At 40.4% G+C, this 19656-nt stretch overlaps 1 protein-coding gene across 2 annotated transcripts in view; it reads right to left on the bottom strand.

Annotated features, from left to right (window-relative positions):
* The window catches only part of CLIC5 (chloride intracellular channel 5), a 74014-nt gene that overhangs the window by 13305 nt on the left and 41053 nt on the right, over positions 1 to 19656 (bottom strand). For both annotated transcript variants that reach the window (XM_061460975.1, XM_061460976.1), the window contains exons 2-4: positions 12418 to 12527; positions 11941 to 12066; positions 10469 to 10575 (exon numbers count right to left, since the gene is read on the bottom strand). In XM_061460975.1, the coding sequence (XP_061316959.1) occupies positions 10469 to 10575; positions 11941 to 12066; positions 12418 to 12527 (343 nt within the window). The remainder of the gene's footprint in view (positions 1 to 10468; positions 10576 to 11940; positions 12067 to 12417; positions 12528 to 19656) is intronic.

Here is a 19656-nt window from a genome sequence, read left to right as displayed (position 1 = left end):
ACTGTACTGCTGAAGCAAGTATTAAGAACATTTCTCCAAGTTCTAGTGTCCCCAGTTTAAAAAGGCATTGGAAATCCCAGCAAGTGGTCAAAGGAGAAGAGTGTTTTAATGAGACTAAGAAAAGGCAGGCTTTAATCCATTTCTGACAGAAACAGGAGAAACTGGGATGGAGGAACACAGAGTTGCATAGGCAGGTCATGGCACTTTAAAATCCCTAACATCAACCTTTAGGTCCTGGAACAAGAACTGAAGTAGGTTGATTGTACCATCATCGATGTCACAGAGAATTTGCCATTCAACATTAAGAGTTCATGCTTAAGATGTTTTCAAAAAAATCACAGTATCTTTTCTCCTAGTACGCAATTAATCAGGTGTGTTATGGGCTTCTCCATGGCTATCAGGTCTCTTCTAGACATGGGAATGGTTGGAATGGCAGGAACAACCCCAGGTTCCAGTATAGGTTGGGGAATGACCTGTTAGAGAGCAGTGTAGGGGAGAGGGACCTGGGGGTCCTAGTGGACGACAGGATGACCATGAGCCAACACTGTGCCCTTGTGGCTAAGAAGGCCAATGGCATCCTGGGGTGTATTAGAAGGGGGGTGGTTAGTAGGTCGAGAGAGGTCCTCCTTCCCCTCTACTCTGCCCTGGTGAGACCGCATCTGGAGTATTGTGTCCAGTTCTGGGCCCCTCAGTTCAAGAAGGACAGGGAGCTGCTGGAGAGAGTCCAGCGCAGGGCAACTAAGATGATTAAGGGAGTGGAGCATCTCCCTTATGAGGAAAGACTGAGGGAGCTGGGTCTCTATAGTTTGGAGAAGAGGAGACTGAGGGGTGACCTTATCAGTGTCTATAAATATATAAAGGGGGAGTGTCACGAGGACGGAGCCAGGCTCTACTCAGTGGCAAACAATGATAGGACAAGGGGTAATGGGTACAAACTGGAACACAAGAGGTTCCACTTAAACTTGAGAAGAAACTTCTTCTCAGTGAGGGTGACGGAACACTGGAACAGGCTGCCCAGGGAGGTTGTGGAGTCTCCTTCCCTGGAGACATTCAAAACCCGCCTGGACGCATTCCTGTGTAACATTATCTAGGTGTTCCTGCTCCGGCAGGGGGATTGGACTAGATGATCTTTCGAGGTCCCTTCCAATCTCTAACATACTGTGATACTGTGATACTGTGACCAATGCCTTGGAGTGGTGCACAAACTCTTGCTGAGTAGATGCTTTCCTCACATGTTCAGAGTCATCCTGATTCCAGGTTAAGGTCTGGGAAATAACTGGTTTTGAGCTTTGAGTGGGTGAATCACTGGGGGTTCACCTTCCCCTGCAGTACAGAACATGGACCAGCTATTGCCACCAGCTGGGTATCCCTCACCCAGGATATCTTTCCCCTTAAAGAGGCATTGTGACCAAAGACACTTAAGTTTCTCCTATTCTCTGTTCTGATAGAGAGCAACTTTTGTGTTAAGAGATGAACTCCTAACATGTTTGCTCAATGGGCAAAACTTACCGGAATATAATTTGCAGGAGGCCATAGCAAATAATGCAAAGGTTCTTCTTTCTTCAAATCCATGAAATTCTGATTCTTTTCCGCAATCAGAAGAATCACAATATGCAGACAAGAACTGTGTGTCCAGCTCCCATTTAGTCATCTTATTCCCAGCACTATTTTCAAGCTAAAGGTCAAATATTTAGGATCCAATCTAATAAACAAAATTAGCAACATTGATTTTAATTTATGTCTTGTTTCTTTTTATTCCCCATTATTTTATGAAGAACATTTGCATGCATAAAACAAAAAAAAATCTGTTTTGGGAAAAACAGATTCCAGGCCAATCTTTCTCCCTTTGAAGTCATCAACAGTGTTGCAAACTGACTTCCAGAAGAGCCAGTCATTGGACTCTGTCATGTGATAGCTTGCTCTACAATTGTTAAACATAAGCCTGCGTACAGTCCTCTTGGGACAGTAAGACCAGCTGGGTGCTTAAATCTGGACATTTGCTTATGTAAGATTTGGACACTTTACTGAGTAAGACCATAACTTCATCTAAATCCTTGCTGCGGGGAACATACTTCAGATGCACCAAGTATATTGCAATGAAGGGAGTTACCCACCAGGGTGAAACCATAAAGCAATGAAGTTAAAATTCAATTCTAAATAATAATGTAATTTAGGCCTCCCATTCCAGCAGCGAGGCGCTTAATTCCTCCCAGGACTGCTGCCGCCAAATTGCTCTAATCCACTTCCAGCTGTGCTACTGCTCCTGTGTGCAAGCATGGGAGCTCAGCTGGGAAACAGAACAAAGCATCTGAGTAAAGCCAGCAGCAGTTGGAGGAATATTCAAGCACACAGGGGAAATAATTCCCTCTTAAAGAACAGCATCTGCCAACTACTGTTCCCATTGCAAGTATTTTAGTCTAGGCCTGGCCTGTGCATATACGCCTGTGCAGATTCAGCAAAGGCTTGAGCATATGCCTTTATTTGAGTATATAGAATCATAGAATCATAGAATAGTTAGGGTTGGAAAGGACCTTAAGATCATCCAGTTCCAACTCCCCTGCCATGGGCAGGGACACCTCACACTAAACCATATCAACCAAGTCTCTGTCCAACCTGGCCTTGAACACCGCCAGGGATGGAGCATTCACAACCTCCCTGGGCAACCCATTCCAGTGCCTCACCACCCTAACAGGAAAGATTTCTTCCTTATATCCAGTCTAAACTTCCCCTGTTTAAGTTTTAACCCATTACCCCTTATCCTATCACTACAGTCCTTAATGAAGAGTCCATCCCCAGCATCCCGATAGCCCCCCTTCAGATGCTGGAAGGCTGCTACGAGGTCTCCACGCAGCCTTCTCTTCTCCAGGCTGAACAGCCCCAACTTTCTCAGCCTGTCTTCATATCGGAGGTGCTCCAGTCCCCTGATCATCCTCCTGGCCCTTCCCTGGACTTGTTCCAACAGTTCCATGTCCTTTTTATGTTGAGGACACCAGAACTGCACACAATACTCCAGGTGAGGTCTCACAAGAGCAGAGTAGAGGGGCAGGATCACCTCCTTCAACCTGCTGGTCACGCTCCTTTTGATGCAGCCCAGGATACGGTTGGCTTTCTGAGCTGTGAGTGCACACTGAAGCCGGCTCATGTTAATCATATCATTAATCTCTTTGACTTTGTGATATGTTGTCAACTGATTTTTAGGGGTTTGCATATTCTGTGTCTTGAACTTATTTAAATATATATATATATTCTTTTCTTTTTTTTCTCTCCCTCCCTATGGTATGCTATGACTTCAAAGCTACTTCAGCACAGATGTGCCAGAAAATTGTGTTTTCTAGTACATTAATTGTAAATATTTACAGTTCCCAGAATAGCTGCATCTAAGACTACTATTCAGGCATACCAAGTCCCTGCCTTGTGGGCTTGCAGTCTGATTGCATCTGGACTTACAGAGAGTTTGTTTTTTTATTGCTTTAGAATAGTATTTTTTACATTTCCATCAGGAAATCTTCATACCTTAATTAGCAAGGTCTTAGAAGAAGGAAAAAACCCAGATAACAGGAAGGTCAAGAAACATTCCCTAGTAAGGTAGATATTTCTGAGATTCAGATGATGGTTTGTTATAATTTTAGAAAATGAAAAACCTCTTCCTTCCAATGGCATAAAATTTCAGTTCTTAGTTTTGGCAAGTCAAAAGATATTGGTCCTTAAAGCTGTCACTGGTACCAGACAGAATACTGATGGCTCTGGGACTCTGGCCAGCATGATTTTGAGGAGAACTTTCAAGAAGTTAAGCAAACTTATTTGCAAAGTGCTGTTTCTGAGCATTTTAGAATCAATCTTTGATTGCTGGTTTGAAAGTAGATAAAGTAGGAGAGATGATAAATGCAACTTGCAGTGCTACTTAAGTTAGCACACAGCTATCACCACTGTTTTAGCCATCTTTATACGTGTATTTTCACAAAGAGACAGAGTGGAGACCAGTTTTATTAACATATCATGAGTGAGTTATATGGGTCATCCCAAATGAATGGCAATAAAAGCTTTATATCACACTCACCAACATGTATGTGGTACTTCATGTGCCACAAATGTTGCAGAAAAGCTATTTTACATGTGTTTTAAAGACTGGGGATTTTTTATATTAAGGCTGGTTTGTAAAGCTGCCAGGCACTTCAGCTACCACGAGCCCAACAGTATTCATAGAAACATAGAATCATAGCATCAGAGGGAGTCATAAAAACTTGTTTAAAATGTTCTGAAATAGCTTTTTTGTGCTTCAAAATGCCAAAGTTAAAGATCTGTCATCCTGATATCTTCCATCACAAAGCAAGTCCTTTTCTCTAAAAAAATTTTAAAAGCTATTATCAACTCCTTCCTGGTTGCATGACAGAAAAAACTTAATATTGTCATAGCATAGGATGAATTGTGGCCTGTGCTGGGCCTTGGACAGGTGTTGAGTTTTGTAGTGGAAAAGGGAAAATCTTCAACTAAAGAGGAAGAAGGAAAACTTTTAATGGCAAGTTGATAGACAGCCATCACACACACAAATATATTTATACCTATATATTCATACGGCACCTTGGAAATTTGTACAAAAAGCATAAACCATTAATGTTGGTTCCAAATTAGAACCTGACCCAAGATCCCTGCCACAGGAAACTCACCATCAATACAAGGGCATTCAAACAGCTTTTTAAACTTGCTTTGTCAAAGTCAGGAGGAGTTTTGCCCGGAACTTTGCTGAGCACAGGGTGAAGCCTTTAGGCACGGAATAGGCCAGAAGGTTCAAAGAGTCAGGACAAGCTGCATCAGCTTTTCAGTTATAATCTGACCCCTCTGGAAGTCAGAAGCCAGGTTGGAAGGAAGAGAGGTGAACCCCAGCCCTTCCCCACCAAGCATGGAGATGCTCTGGGGACAGATGTTTTCCTTTCCTACACTGACTTGCTGCCGACCCACAGCATTGAGAGGCTCCTACCCAGGTACATACATCAGCTCAGGTGCCACAAAGGGTCTGCACCGCAGAGCTGTTATTACTGTAAATACTCTGTAGGTTTTTGAAATGAACTGATTTTCTGCTTATTAAGGAGGCACGTAATGACTTCTAAAAAGAACCAGGGCACACCACCGAGTATGTGCACATACCTATGCTATTAATCTAACTCTCTTCTTAGCAGGAGTAACTCCACAGCATAAAACTGATGTAGGCCAGTTTTAATTCCAGCCCAGTACGTGTGTATGCATATCTATCTACTGTATACATACATACACAGCACACGGAGACATTTCCCATCTCACGCACTTAACCACAAAGTGTGATGTAGCTACTGAAAGAGGTGAACAGCATTTAATCACATGTAAGTTAATGATTTAAATGCGCTTTTATTTTTGGCCTCTTGATGTAAATCCAAACCAGACAAGCAGAGTCCTCTGGTCAGACGGCTGGAAATTCCTCTGCATGAAATCATGTTGGTGGTCTCCCAGCTCAGCGCCTTCTGAAGAGCCATACAGTCAAATATCCTTCCGTACCACTAATGAATGCGCCCACCCACACTGGAGCTGGTGCCCCCTAAGAACTCAATTCAAGAACAACTTTTTAAACTCATAAATGAAATCAAAGGGTTCATTCTATGAGCCAAAGAGCTTACAATTTTAGGCGGGACAGTTAATGGGTGGTTACTATAGGTTGTCCCCTTGGTTTGCAGTATACAGTCTCACAAGAAAAAATAATAAGCAGGATACCAAATATGTACACAGCATTCCAATTAATAAAATTTCATCCTCCTCCAATGAATACATACATTGTTGCTGCCCTGGTTACTGTACAAAGCTTGAATGACTTGCCTAACATCAAGCAAAGGAACCAAAGTAAACACACAAGATGCTTGTTTACTTTCCTGTGCTCAAACAAGATTGCTTTCTAGATATTAAACAATTGCTAAGCAACCAAAAACCCTCAAATTGGCCATGAAAACTTGAGCAACAGCATCCAGAAAACAGTTTTTAAGATGACTGACACTAAACTCTCCCAAGGACCCCTGCTCTTGTGTGGATGAGTACTTGTCATTTCAAGTACAAGCAGTGAAGCCTGGTGGCGACGTCTGGAGAACTGAGTAACTCAGTTGTGCCGCTGAAGTGAGGTGTGGATCTAATCCTGCAATGAGGAGATGACTCCTTCAGAGAGGCCTGTTATAAAATTATCAAGTGACACGGGGGGTGGAAGGAATCAAGCCTGTTGTAATTGAAGTGACTTGAAATAATAAATGCACACACTTTCTTTAAACACAGCTTGCCACATCCTGAGAATCTGGAATCAATTCCTTCCCTTTCAAGAAGCTTAAAAGTGGTGGGACTTTGATATGGCATGAGCATGTTTGCTTCTGGGCTTACAGCCCTAGCCAGCCCGTTCCAAGCCTTTTAACGTTTTTATATTATAAGACAGAAAAGTTAGGAAAACAAAGATGGAAAAAAATAATCAGAAATTCAGGGAACTATTAAATCAGGGCAGCCTGGCTGCCAAATGCCTTTGGTAAGTAAATGAATCATGATCAATAACATATTGCCTTACAGACTTACAGAGAAGGTTATCACCTGCTTCTGTGCCAGACATAAAACATAATGGTGTGTGGCTAATGAAGTACTGCATGAATCCAGAGAAATAAAAATGCTGTTTTTCTTTGTAACATTAAAGCATTTTACCTCAAAGTAATTTTAACCCATCCAGAATAAACAAGATTTTCTTTTTCCATGAAAACTTTGTCAAAATTGATAGGTTACTGTGAAACACTTTTCTTTTGATGATGTTGCATTTATAAGAGGAAATTGTCTTGATAAAAGGAAACCTATTTTGTTAAGGGGATGTTTCAGCCCCAATTGTAAAGCTGCTTCCTTTATGTATTCATATATTTGCCAGCAGAGGGTATCACAATCTTAGAAACAGGTATATATGCATCGTTGCATCTTATCCTTTACAGGCAAAAAAAATCAGACATTCACTAAACCAAAAAATTACAAATCTTGTTTCTTCTGTAACTTTTGCACTACCAGAAAAAAAAAACACAAAAAACAAACACAGAAATCATTTAACTAATTAAAGGATGCAGACTCTGTTACCTGTGCCACCTTACCACCTCTCTCAGGATAGGGAATACTGCAATGACATGGCTAAGTGTTGGAATCATTTGAAGTCTGAAAGTGTTGCATGACCCTGACTGTAAACCGTCTTGGGAGGAACACCGCCTTGGTCTTATCTTTAGCATGCATTAAGTTCTCATTAATTCTCACATCCAGTATTCTCATACTGCACAAATCTCATTCATTATCCCAACCACTTCTTGCTACTTTTCAGCAAAGGGGTAATAGCCACAGGCTGTAGTGAGAGCTCATGTTACGCAGACCGCACGATCGCTGCTAAACCAGTATGCTATGAAGAATTATCATACATAATTACACTTAACTCACACTTCTCACAGCTACAGATAGGCTGATGCTACAAATTCCCAGTCTGATCTCCCACGCTTTAATGAATTCACCTCCCTGACTCCCAGTATAAGAGAACATAATTTAAAGAACCTGATGTTTGGTGATTTAACCTACTTGGTAGTCAGCACTCCCCTGTTCCCAACTAAAATAAATTACGATTGTATTTTTATAACAGTCTGTGTTCTGCTTTCTATTCTTGATTTATTAACAAGTCTTAATCTATTTGTGTATTTTGATCATGCAGAACTGCTGTCCCAGTCACTGGCATGGCTTTCCAGATTAACACAAGAACTTGAGTCAGCTGGAATTACGAGCTGATCAGAGGGTGACTGTGAGACATGTATTACATGTATTACCTTTTTCTGAGAGCTAGGGTATATGGGAACAGTTTAAGATTAACCACAAGCAGCAATCTCTTTTCTTTTTGGATGTCACCTGTTCATACGGACACAGGGAAAGGGACATTCATGTACATAAGCACATTTTATATTTATAAAATGCTTTCTATTATTACAGATCTATATACAACTATTTCTATTGTTATATAGAAACAATAATGCATGAGAACCTTCTGCAAAATGACATGCATCAGAGCAGGGCTAGAGCCCTGGACCCCTTTCTAATTGGTCTTGCAATTTAAAAATAAAAATACCCTTGCAATTTTAAAAAATGCCAGTCAAAAAGCAATAGGTTCACTAGGAAATAGGCATCCAGTGGTGTTGTCCTTTCCTTTTGTGTAGTCTTTTCACTGCTCAAGAAATCTAACACATTAACTCATTATTTGCCATCCAAATCAGCCTTCAGAATAACTGCTGTAGGTTCAGAAGAACTGGATAAGAAACTGGGTAAGATATCCCTGAGATAAGGGAAAATCTATTACTGCTTAGCCCTTGAAAACTGAAAGTCAATTTTCCAAAACTGAGATCTACTTCCTGCATGCCTATGGCGGGGGGGGGGACGACTAGATGATCTTAAGGTGCTTTCCAACCATAACCTTTCTATGATTCTATGGCATAAGTCTGCACTGATAGTCCCAAGGACTCCAAGGTCTTCAGGTACTTTACTCTGTTGATAGAAAAAGCATTTAGGTACTACTTATACTCTGCTCATCTCTGCTTTATTCTCCTTGCACTGCAGCACTCCAGCTGTAAAAAATTAAGCTAAAAATTTTCCACTGCTTCAAACACGGAAGTTGAGTATCAATATGTTTAGAGATTGCAGTGTGTCTGGAGATCACAAGATCACAAGCCAGATAACAAAAAGGAGTGAGGATGTTTGAAGGAAACAAAGATTGTTGTTCTACTGCCACTTAACACCTCTTCCCTATAGCCTTAGTGTGCATAATTGCCACTGGGAAGCATTTTCCTTTCATTTTTAAAAGTACCTAAACCAAGAGTCTGCTGGGCAGAACTAGGGAAAGTTCACATTAATCACACTGCAGCTAGTAAAAATGTGCAGACCTGGTCATGAGCACTTTGCAGAGTTAGATTCATTATCTTACAGGAGCAGATATATAACCTTGAATTCTAGCTCTGGTTACAACCAGATGCAGATACCATTTATTACTGGCTGGAGATGCCAGCCCTTATGAGTCCAGATTTGACTGTTGCAGAGTCACTAGAAGCAAAACATTGGGATTATGCAAGTGGACAGATACCTGTGGCTGTTTTAGAATGCAAGGGGAAGCGCAGATGAATTTAAGATTTACAGTTGCAGAGCAGACCATAAAAAATTTGTTTTAAATAGCCAAGATATTTTATTTTTGCAGTAACATCTATTTAGTCTAACTCTTCATTTATCTTCCTTTTACAAATTCCTACAGAGGTTAGCAGAGCATCCCATTAGCATTAGACAAAAAACCACAACTTTTTAGCATCCCTGAGAAGTGAAGCACTATAATTATTTCCTTCTGTTAACAACACAAAAATATTAAGGAGCAGATTGTTATCTGACATAAATCATCATTTACCCATTTTCATCTCATGGGTCAGCCCCAGGCAATGAAACATAATCACACAGATGAAAACTGTGGCAAAGCTGGAATCTGAAAAAATCTAGTCTTCTCTGAATGATACAATACAAGCACATGGTATTTAACACGCCTTAGGTCTGTCTGTGAAATTAGTAATACACAGTAAGATGTACATCAGTGAGTAGCTGCAAGTATTCTTTTAGATCATTTCAAGGGATATAGCAGTGTAAATCCATTAGCTTTCACCCAGGAAGAGGAGCTTAAACTAGCTGAAGTCTTGCCTTTCCAGGGGGAATATGAAGAATAACAGCAGTTTCATTAAGAAGACAGTGTAGGATGCACATAAATATGCATGGCATCCAGCTTCTGGGGAGTTCTTTCTTTTGACACACAAACATGTGAGGAAAAGTCTGAAGCTTACAGAGTGCAAATTACAATTATTAAAGCCACTTCTTTGATTTATTTATTTTACATTTAATGTCTTGCTGTAAGTCAGTTTACATGAGCAAATTAGCTATAACAGTGTAACATAATCCTAAGTGAGCCAAGAGTATGATGGCTAGATCCAACCAATTATGAAGGTTCAGGGCATGAGCTGCTCTCACCCAGTCATTCACTACTAAACTTTCAGTACTAGCACAGTTTTAAACCCAGTCAACACATATTCCTCTAAGAGGTGCCTGGGCAGAGTAGAGGAGGCGGTCAGACCACGAGGCACTTCTGGTAAGCAGTATGGGATCCTGTTCTGGAGGAGAAGCTGGCTCTGTGGACAGGAGCTGTGCCATGACAGTTGGTAAAGGCACTACTAAGTATTCTGCAGCCTGTTTTATTTATTATTATAGATGTAGTTAATGGACATGTGAATTGAGTCCAGTGAACCAATCATCTCATAGTGGTCAGTAGCAGTACCTGATGTCATGTGAACAAAGTTTACAATAAGACTATGGAAGAATGGCAAAATTATTACACATCTAAGCACACAAACTCCCTGGCACATTTAATAATGAACCTACTCACCAGCATTATCCTGCTGCTTGGTGTTTTTGATGTATGCAGAAAATTTGGAAAAGATATCAATTCCAGCAGTGTTTGATTCCCGGTGCTTGGCAGCCAGCTTGGGGTACCTAAAAAGGGAGAAGCAGTGTGGAGAATGACATCTTGTTACCAGCAACATAATGATGATTACAAATACAATTTGCAAGAAGAAAGAAAAAAGCCCTGTACGAGGAACTGCAATTAACACTGTCATTTCTCTCGAAACAGCAGCTTGGCAAGTCCCTCTTAATAATAACTGTGTCAAGGCAGGCGTTTGCATAGTTACAGAGGGATGGCTTCATCACAAAGGTAATTGCGCTGGTGCTTTATGTTACCACAATCCAAGATACAGTGGCCTTAAATCAGAAGGAAGCATACATTTCCAGAAAGGTGCAGGCAAGTTTGGCAGCCAGCTCTCTCCATTATGAATGTCAGTCGTGTCTAATTCCCTATACTGAAAATGTACTCCAGAATGTAATAGTGAGGCATATTAGTATTACCCAGGTGAAGGAACATAAAATTTTCAGTCCCTGAATTGTTTTTTATAGACATCTGGCACAAAGGAATACATCTATTTGAAAGACCAACACAAACGAATGACTCCTAGTGCCTTCAGTGGTCCTGGAACAGAGTATAGAAAATTTAAATATCTGATCTCTTGCCTCAGGACTGGCCTATAGCTGCTGATTCACTTTGAGGTAAAACACCCTGCAAGGAACCAAGCCAATTTTCATTGATTCATAGATTTTAAAGTCCAGATCACAAGCCAGCAATTCCCTTCCCTCCCTCCCCTCTCCCCGCATTATCCTTGTATGAAGTCCAAAACGTTGGACTAACTACGGTGTACCTGGCACATCTAAATCTTTCTTTGGAAGCTTGTTCCAATGGTTAATCATTCATACAGAACAAAATTGTGACTCCTTTGTAATCTGAATTACTTTGGTTATAACTTCCAGTCATGGGCTCTTGTCACTTCTTCACTAGAATAACAAGCACTTTTCTGCCTCCAGAGCCTCTCGTACTCTGTAATCAGTTCCCCTTCCAACCTTTCTAATACACCATAGAGCTCAGAAACCTCCAGTTTTTCACTGTAGAATGCTTTTCCTGGCACAGATATTTTTGTGTGGCAATTCTCAACATCTATTCCAAGTTATTTTTAGCTTTGTGAAATGTGGACAGCAGACCCCTACAAAATTTTTCTAGCATTGGTCTCCTTAATTCTGCATACAAGGGCATCCTGAAATGTGTACAGAGAAAACATTCTGCAGTTATTAGTCATACAAGCAATCTTCACACATGGAAGTCATCTCACTGAAGCCAGTAAGTTTCATAAATAAATATTACTCCTGTAAGTAAAGATTGTAGGATGGAGTGCTTTTTAGGAACTCCTCTTAAGACATCTTTCATTCCTAGGAAATGCAATACTGACTGAAAGAAAAATCGCAAGTTCTTACTTTGGAGGTGCAAGAGTCTCTTCCAAGAATTCCTCAATCTTGTTAACATCTGTCTTGACTTCTCCATTAAAAGTCAAAAAAGGTGGGTGGGTCCCAGGAGCCAGATTGTGCAGGTCAGCTGGCTTTCTGCAGAGACAGAAAAAGTCATGAAATCACTAACCTTTATGGCCAAGTATTTGCACAGACATGTATAGATCCTAAAAAATCAGTTTGTCTTTCTGGTGTTTGCCTTTTTTTTTTTTTTTTTAATCCAGTTTGTGGTTAGAAGACTTTGAAACTACCCCAAGTGCCCTGTTTAATATAAAAACATTCCACAAATGAAAAAAAAAAGAACCAACAACCCAGCCTGAATCCCAACTATTTTATTGTGTACCACAGACTCTCTAGGCTAGATACCAATCTGATTGAACCTGGGAGGGCCTTTCTATAGGCAAAACACTGGATCATATAACTATTTTCAATTAAACTGATTTGTACCTTTTCAGATCAACAGTGGTGACGTTGAACACAACTCCTTTGAGCCAGAGGATCATGAAGAGACGCTGGGAGAATGGGCAGTTCCCAATGCTTTCTCCATCTATCCCAGCCTGAGGGATGGAAAGAGAAGAAAAACAGATTTCAGACTTGTTAATCACTTACCTCCCTCAAGATGGAAAATTGGATGTTGAAAGAAAAATAACCACTTTAAAAATAACCATCAGTGCCTGCTATTTAATACAGTTTATCATCAGCACAAAAATGGAGTTACTCCAGGATTTGGCCATCATCAAGAGCTTGAGAAAGTCGCCTGAAGTTTCTCTTGAGGGGAGCTCTGGGTAAAGGAGGTGTGTCCCTTGCTGATGGCAAGCAGTATCCAGGAGAATATATTCTCTGAATTACTCACATCCCTACAGGACTGCTCACCTTGTGGACATGCTAGAAAATTCGGGACAGGTTTTCTGCTCTGTTTAATACTGTGGACTGCAGCTTGTATCAGCTCAAGGTCTGTTTCACTGTATTATGATCCAAAATGCGAATTTTTAGATTTAAATTTAAACCCAAGCACTCTGGACATTCACTCATTCCTGTTCATATCAGTAAAGCAACAGCCTCAGACACAAACAAGCAGATCTACACAAAATCTCTATTTGAATCCTTCCAAGGTTCAAAGCAGATTTCAGCCACCACCTTCAGTCCATTTCTACCTCTAGTATCTAATGAGCTGCTTACAAACCACTACAAAACAATAAAAAAATGCTAGTGTTAGCATTGAGGAAACAGCCTATTTTTTTCCTGTGAAAATTTATGGTCCTTAGGCATGCAAATCTTGACTTTGAGCCATGAAGGGATACAAATAACACTAGCTGAACTGAGCCAGAGCTGCGTCCAAGGACAACATCCTTCTACAATAATTATGCTTGTGGCCAAAGTTTTCAGGACGATAATGGTTTTGATAGATTTCCATTTTAATTTGTGGTACCATTGTGTTTAAAAGATTCTTTTAATCCTGGTGAAGCAACCAACCTTCCGTTGTTGAACCACATGGGTTGCATAACGGTATTTTATGCACACTGTGCGTGTCTGAAAACGGCTGATGAAAGAGCTAAGTAAATAGATGCCCTTTTCCTTTGGAGAAAATATTATATTACTCTGCTTGCTCTCATAAACTTTATCTTGTTAATATTCAAGCTGTGAGGTAGCATTTGTCTGTCTTAAGGAAAGAATCATTTCTAATTATTGCAGTTCTATGAAACATTCACAGCACAACAAGAAGCACTTTGAGATGTGTCCAGTTGCTACAGATTCAGGCCTTGCATCTGAAATGTTTAGCTGAGAGATTTTATGGATGGCATCAGGAATCTTTCTCATGTCTTGAACATAGCTCTTGATGATTCTGGGTTTAAAAACAAATTCCACAACTCCTACCCACCAAAACACAGAGAGACTGTGCAATCAAGGCTTGGAGACAACCCGCTGTGAAGTTTAGGAATATGTAAAGAGTTTTTCTCTGAGTTAAGACTGGTTTTAAGCACACAGATTCTAGGGGTATTTGGATATGGGGGTACAGTTTGGCTGTATTTTTACCCAGAATTATGGATCTGCAATATGCCTTGCACATAGCACATGCAAGAATCAGCAAACAATGGGGTGAAAGAGTGATATGGCGTGAGGATGAGCAAAAGAATATGCATTTTCCCATCTGCCTGAGGTGTGGTTAGCATAGTTCTGCAAAATTTCTCTAGTTAGTTAGCTCTGATCTTCAAATTTCATGGCAAAACAATGACAACGTTACAATGGGAATATCAGGCACAACTGTATTGCATGCAGTAATTACTGCAAAGTCATATTCATTGATTTGGCTTGTTAAACCATTGCCAAGAACTTTTAACTTCTTACCCTTCCTGAAAAGAGGCAAGTGCTATAGGAGAAAATACAACAATACAACACCAAATTTCTCTTTGGCTTTTTCACCATCTCAAATCATAATCATATCCTTCATAATGGAGCTGGCTAAGTGAGTCTAAACAATATATTATAAACCTAAAATCTGAAGAAAAACAGATCAACTACTGAATTAGAGGGCTAAAGACTGCAGACCAAACAAACGATTCTCATCTTACATGCTCTGTATTTACTTTGGCTTGTAAATTCATTGATTCCTATTCATTCTTCACCTGATTCCCTTCAGAGTGTATAACTCTGATTTGCCAAGTTCTTCAAACACCTTGAGAGCAAAGAGGTCATGTCTCATAGCAACATGCAAAGCTCTGGCCTTCCTTGCAGGTCTCCATCCTTCATAGAGGTGATCCCCCGCCTGTCCGCATCACCTACATCTTATGCTGCAAGTAACATCTTTTTTTCAGGAAAGGTATTTAGAGAGACCATTTCCCTGCTGTCTCCAATTATATATTCTCCTACAAAGGTTAAGGGTTACCCAGATCTGCATCTTTTTACCTGTTCTATATCCTGCAAGGCAATAGTGAAAAACCCTGTCAATACCAGAGAGGACTAAAGGGGCAACAGAGCAGCTGCATGGCAAGGAAGAAACAGGAGTGATGGGTCATGTGAGGCTAAGGGATGCAGAAGTCATTGGGGACAGGAGGAAGATGTGAAGTCTGGAAGAAATAAGATTCACTTGGATATCAAAACCAAAATTAATTGTGCAGGTCAAATGAGGCTTCCAACAGCCCAAATGGTCAAAATATCTTCCCAACACTTCCAAAGGAGTGGGAAACATTAATTGCTAGAGACATATTGGGAATAGACAGAGGAAATTCCAGAAATGAAAGATAAACTAAAGAAAAAGCATGGTATGATCTCTGTTCAAAGCTCCTGGATCTGGAAGCCAGGCTCATGATTTGGGTGGTGTCTGACTCATGGTTTTTGATCTCATGTGACTGGCATAACTGAAAATGCTACCACAAATCACAAGGCAAGCTGGTGACAGAGAAGGGAACAGAGTCAAAATCTCCCCAGCAACACAAATTACTCATTAAATTCAGCTCTTTTTCTGCAGATATTATAGTCAAGGCTCTGTTGGTTTTGTGAAATCTTTCTCATTGCTTCTAAGAGCAGTCAGTAGTTCAGTGTTCAGCACTCAGAAAGAGTAAAAACTTAGTAGATAATAACTTCAGAGACTTATCAGAGAGTCTCGAGACCCCTGTGAAGTATATTAACTACCAGGAGGAGATGAGGAAGAAAAGAGAACTTCCCAGCCTTAGTCACTCTTAGCTTCAAAGAAAAACAGCTTGCTTAAAGCACCCTACTAGTGCCCAAATACAAGCTTATTATGTATCTGTCCAAGCTCAGAATGCAGGAATTAAATAATACCTTCATCAAGAAATCAAACAGTGGATGGAAAGAAAAGAACAAAAAATTGACAAGTTAGAGAAACACCATTTATCCCTGCTATTATTCACAAATGAGCACAAAAGCTTTTCCACATAGCTTCCCTGAAGCACAGCAAAAATGATCAACTACATATAAAAAGGAGGAAGTTGATGATATATGCACTCTCCCTGACAGAAACACCAAATATTTCTGATTTAATGTTTGCACCTAGGGATAGGCTTGAGGCTTTGCAGGCACTAGGATCAAGGACATAGCTTTTAAACAACACTGTAAGTCCTAAAGCTGTGACAGGGTTTCAGAGCCACTTTTTTCCTACAGAGAAGAACCTAATCTGAAAAGGCAAATCCCCAGAGTTGACTGTGGAAGAGTAAACCAGACAGACGTATCTGCTAGGTGAGATTCTGGTTAATGCTTATCCCACTGAACTTTAACTGAGATGCCTAAGGCCAAGGCCAGCATGTACACCCAAAAGACTCACCTTTCACTTTGACTGAAAGCAATCAGTGCCTGAATTCAGGTGTGATGAATGTGGACCTCAGCAATAGAATAGCCTGGAGTTTGTGGAGGCAGAATTTCTAGAGAATAAATGTGCTCCATCTTAGAAACATCAGTTTCTGCTCCCATTGCTTCTCACAAGCTCACTTGCATTGGTTCACCTACTAAAAAAATAAAAATCCTTTTCTACTTCTTCTCCAGCCATTTAGATACTTCACACCAATTGATGCAAGGTCCTGCCCTGGAATTCGGTGTAATCACATCAGGAAACCTCCACCATCATACCAGCTCCTTGTTTCTATCTGAGTAACGGCAAGAACGAACAAGACATTCTCCTTCACTATTTACAAGGTACTCCTCCTTAAATACTTCAGCTATTTTTAATGAATTAATTAAACTTCAAAGATATTTGTGTGCACAACTGGGGGATGTATGAACACATTATCAAGGAACACAATTAAGGAAGGGGGAGGTAGTCTTGCTGATGAGTTTGTGCCAAGTACTTTTGTAAAGTAGAGGTAATATTGAGAGCATCCAACCGCTGCCCAGCACAGCTGAATGCCATGAATAGGGAGCTCTTCTCAAGTTCCAGCTAATGCTTTGCCACAAATGAAATAACTGGAATAAGCTTCCTCACTTGTTCCAAAAATACACCAACACAGTGACTGCAATGCACAAAGACAATTCTATATTATTTTGACTAACCTTAATGGGGGTGGAAGAGAAGGGAAGGAAAGTAAGTTTCATTTCCAGTTATTTCCAAAATACAGCAGCTTTAAAGAAATATACTGTCATTAACAATGACTAAGCACCTAGCTTAAAAAAGGCAGCCCTGGAAAGGGTTCCATATCCGAAAGCACTGTGTTTTCTCCAGGAAACCTGGGTTTACCCATTCTCCTCCTCCTTTCCATTTTCATTGCATTGAGGCTACTCTGCACAATGGTCCAGTACCCTCTGAGACTCTGGGGTGAAGTAGGGAGACATTTTTGATGACACTAAAGCACATTTCTTTTTCAAAAGGTTTTTAACGAGTCAGCAAAATCAGGAAGGCAAACTTACCTCAGTTTCCCAGTAAGGATTAAGGAAGGATTTGATTTCATCATCCTTACAATCAAAATCTAGACTCACATTACACACGGTTACACCCTCCCTTTTAAAATTGGGAAAGCGCCTGCGTTTTGACACTTACTCTCCTTACACTCAGAAGCCAAAGGGGAAGTGAAAATCCTATTTGAAACCCAGAGCAGGCCAGGAAATATCCTATTTATTGTGCCATTAAAAAAAAAAAAACAATCTGCCTTAGTAATTATACCACACACACAATAGCACAAATCTCCATTGTAGAGGAAAATCTTTGGCTGAAACACGAGATCAGACATGCCATGGTATTGCTTTAGTAATGATCATTTTCTTTTCCAGTTTCTTGTCTCTTTCACAACTTCTCATCCAAATGTAAAAGCCAGTAAGCTATTTGGAGTGCCACCAACAGAGAGGCAAGCTAAGAAGTGTATATTCATAGAGCAGCGCTGGTAGGTCTCAAGTAAGAAGTAAATCTTGTAGCACAAGTCCTGTGTATCACAGGCCGCTCTTGTTAACTGTGGCTCCAGTTCAGGAAAGCATTTAAGCATGTGCTGAAATACATCCCAATTCAGAGGAAGTATATGTTTGACTTTAAGCATGTTCTTAAGTCCTGATGATTTCAATGGGACTTAAGTACATAACTTAAGTACTTTCCTGAATAAGGGCCTATAACAACAATAATAAATTTGCTGCGCAGCATTTTAACTTTGTTGGACTTTCCCTGAGATTTCATTTTGCTGGGAGAAATTCTGAGCATCAGCCTTCCAAAGGAGGGCAAGATAGAGCAGAACTATATTCCTAAGCACACACATGGAAATGGACAATGTGCATACATGTCAAAAAAAAATAGAGCATTTGCTAAAAAGACTGTCAGGGTAGTAACAAAACAAAAAGGAAGTGGTGAAATTCTTTAGTCAGCTCTCCAAAAGCCAGCCAAAATGTTGTCCAAGTCTGGCATACATACAGACATATATTATAGATGCACATAAGCTTAACATGGTCTGCACTGCTGGCCAATTTGAAGGGAGCTGGCTTGAAACCCTCGGTTCAAGCTGATTATGCAGCACATCAGTAGAGTTGAGGATCTCCAAGAAGCTGTCATTGTACTTCTCAGATCTCTGCAGGTCTGAGAGAGATGTGTTTGTACCCTCGAGACATTCAGAATTTCCAGGAGATGGAATTGCAGGTTGGAGACCCCATAGGCATCAGTAGTTGAGACACGACAAGTATTTTCATCAGGTTTGGAAAATCATTATTTTCCAGTTTTTCATATTCACACGAATGGCAGCATGGGCAGGAAGCAATCAGTCATAAAGGTCAGCTTCTTCCTAGGGATCCTTTCATGATGGCTTGGGATGTTCACAGTTAAAGATCCATTGACTCAAGCTGGTCCATAGGCCTGATGCAGAGCACATTCATCAGCTGAGGTCCTGGTAGCAGGGCAGCTACATACACAGTGATCAACCTGCACAAATAAGTCTTGGTCTTCCTCAAGGGTTTTGTTAGGGCCACTGGCTACTGCACATGTGCCACGTTAAATATGTTTTGCTTTGAAAAAAACTTTGTGAACTCCCACCAGTCATGTGCAGTTTGGATTTGGAAAATTACAGATTAAACACAGGTAAATAATCTCATCACGTGAAAATGATTCATGCTATTCCATCACCTATTTTCTATAAAGAACTAAAAACGCATGACTTGACAAATACCAACAGAGTAGAAAAGCACAGACTGGTTCGACAACCAAACCAAGAAATGATTTTGTTCCCATTAATATTTGCGGATCTCTTGCTCAAAGTAATGAGAAATTGATAGTAGATAACTAAAGGAAGTGGGAACTGTAATGAAACTTCCTACACCAAAATATATACGTATCTATCTATCTATCTATATGAATTAAGGCTGGCACAAACATGTGTTTTTTTCTAGGAGACCATGTTCCAGCGTGCTCTGCTGTGAGAAATTTCTGCATATCGAGCCTGATTTTCACATGGTGATGTGTAAGGGAAAAGCCCCCAGAAGAGGAGAGTCATTAAGTAACATCAGTAGTACTGTAGCGACAAACCACATATAGCACATCTTTAATGTATATTCTTTCACTATCAGCAAAATGCTGGCTAAAGGATGGGTGGTAAATGCAGGCTGACATTTTCAAAGTGGCTAGCAGTTTTAGATCCTATGAGACAGTTTGAAGTCAGGTGACTTCTCACACGTATCAACTCTCAACACTTGGAAAATCAGGCCATGAGCCACCTAGAAGGAACAGCTTCTCCTTTGGAAGAATATTCTTTGGAGGAGCACACTTGGGGT

This window comes from Pezoporus flaviventris, unplaced genomic scaffold (assembly GCF_033815535.1).
Source record: "Pezoporus flaviventris isolate CSIRO_AGI_PZ_B2104156 unplaced genomic scaffold, CSIRO_AGI_Pfla_v1 ptg000031l, whole genome shotgun sequence".
NCBI classification, from domain to species: Eukaryota; Metazoa; Chordata; class Aves; order Psittaciformes; family Psittacidae; genus Pezoporus; species Pezoporus flaviventris.
The sequence above is the reverse complement of the archived record's forward strand: the minus strand, read 5'-3'. Positions and strand labels throughout refer to the sequence as shown.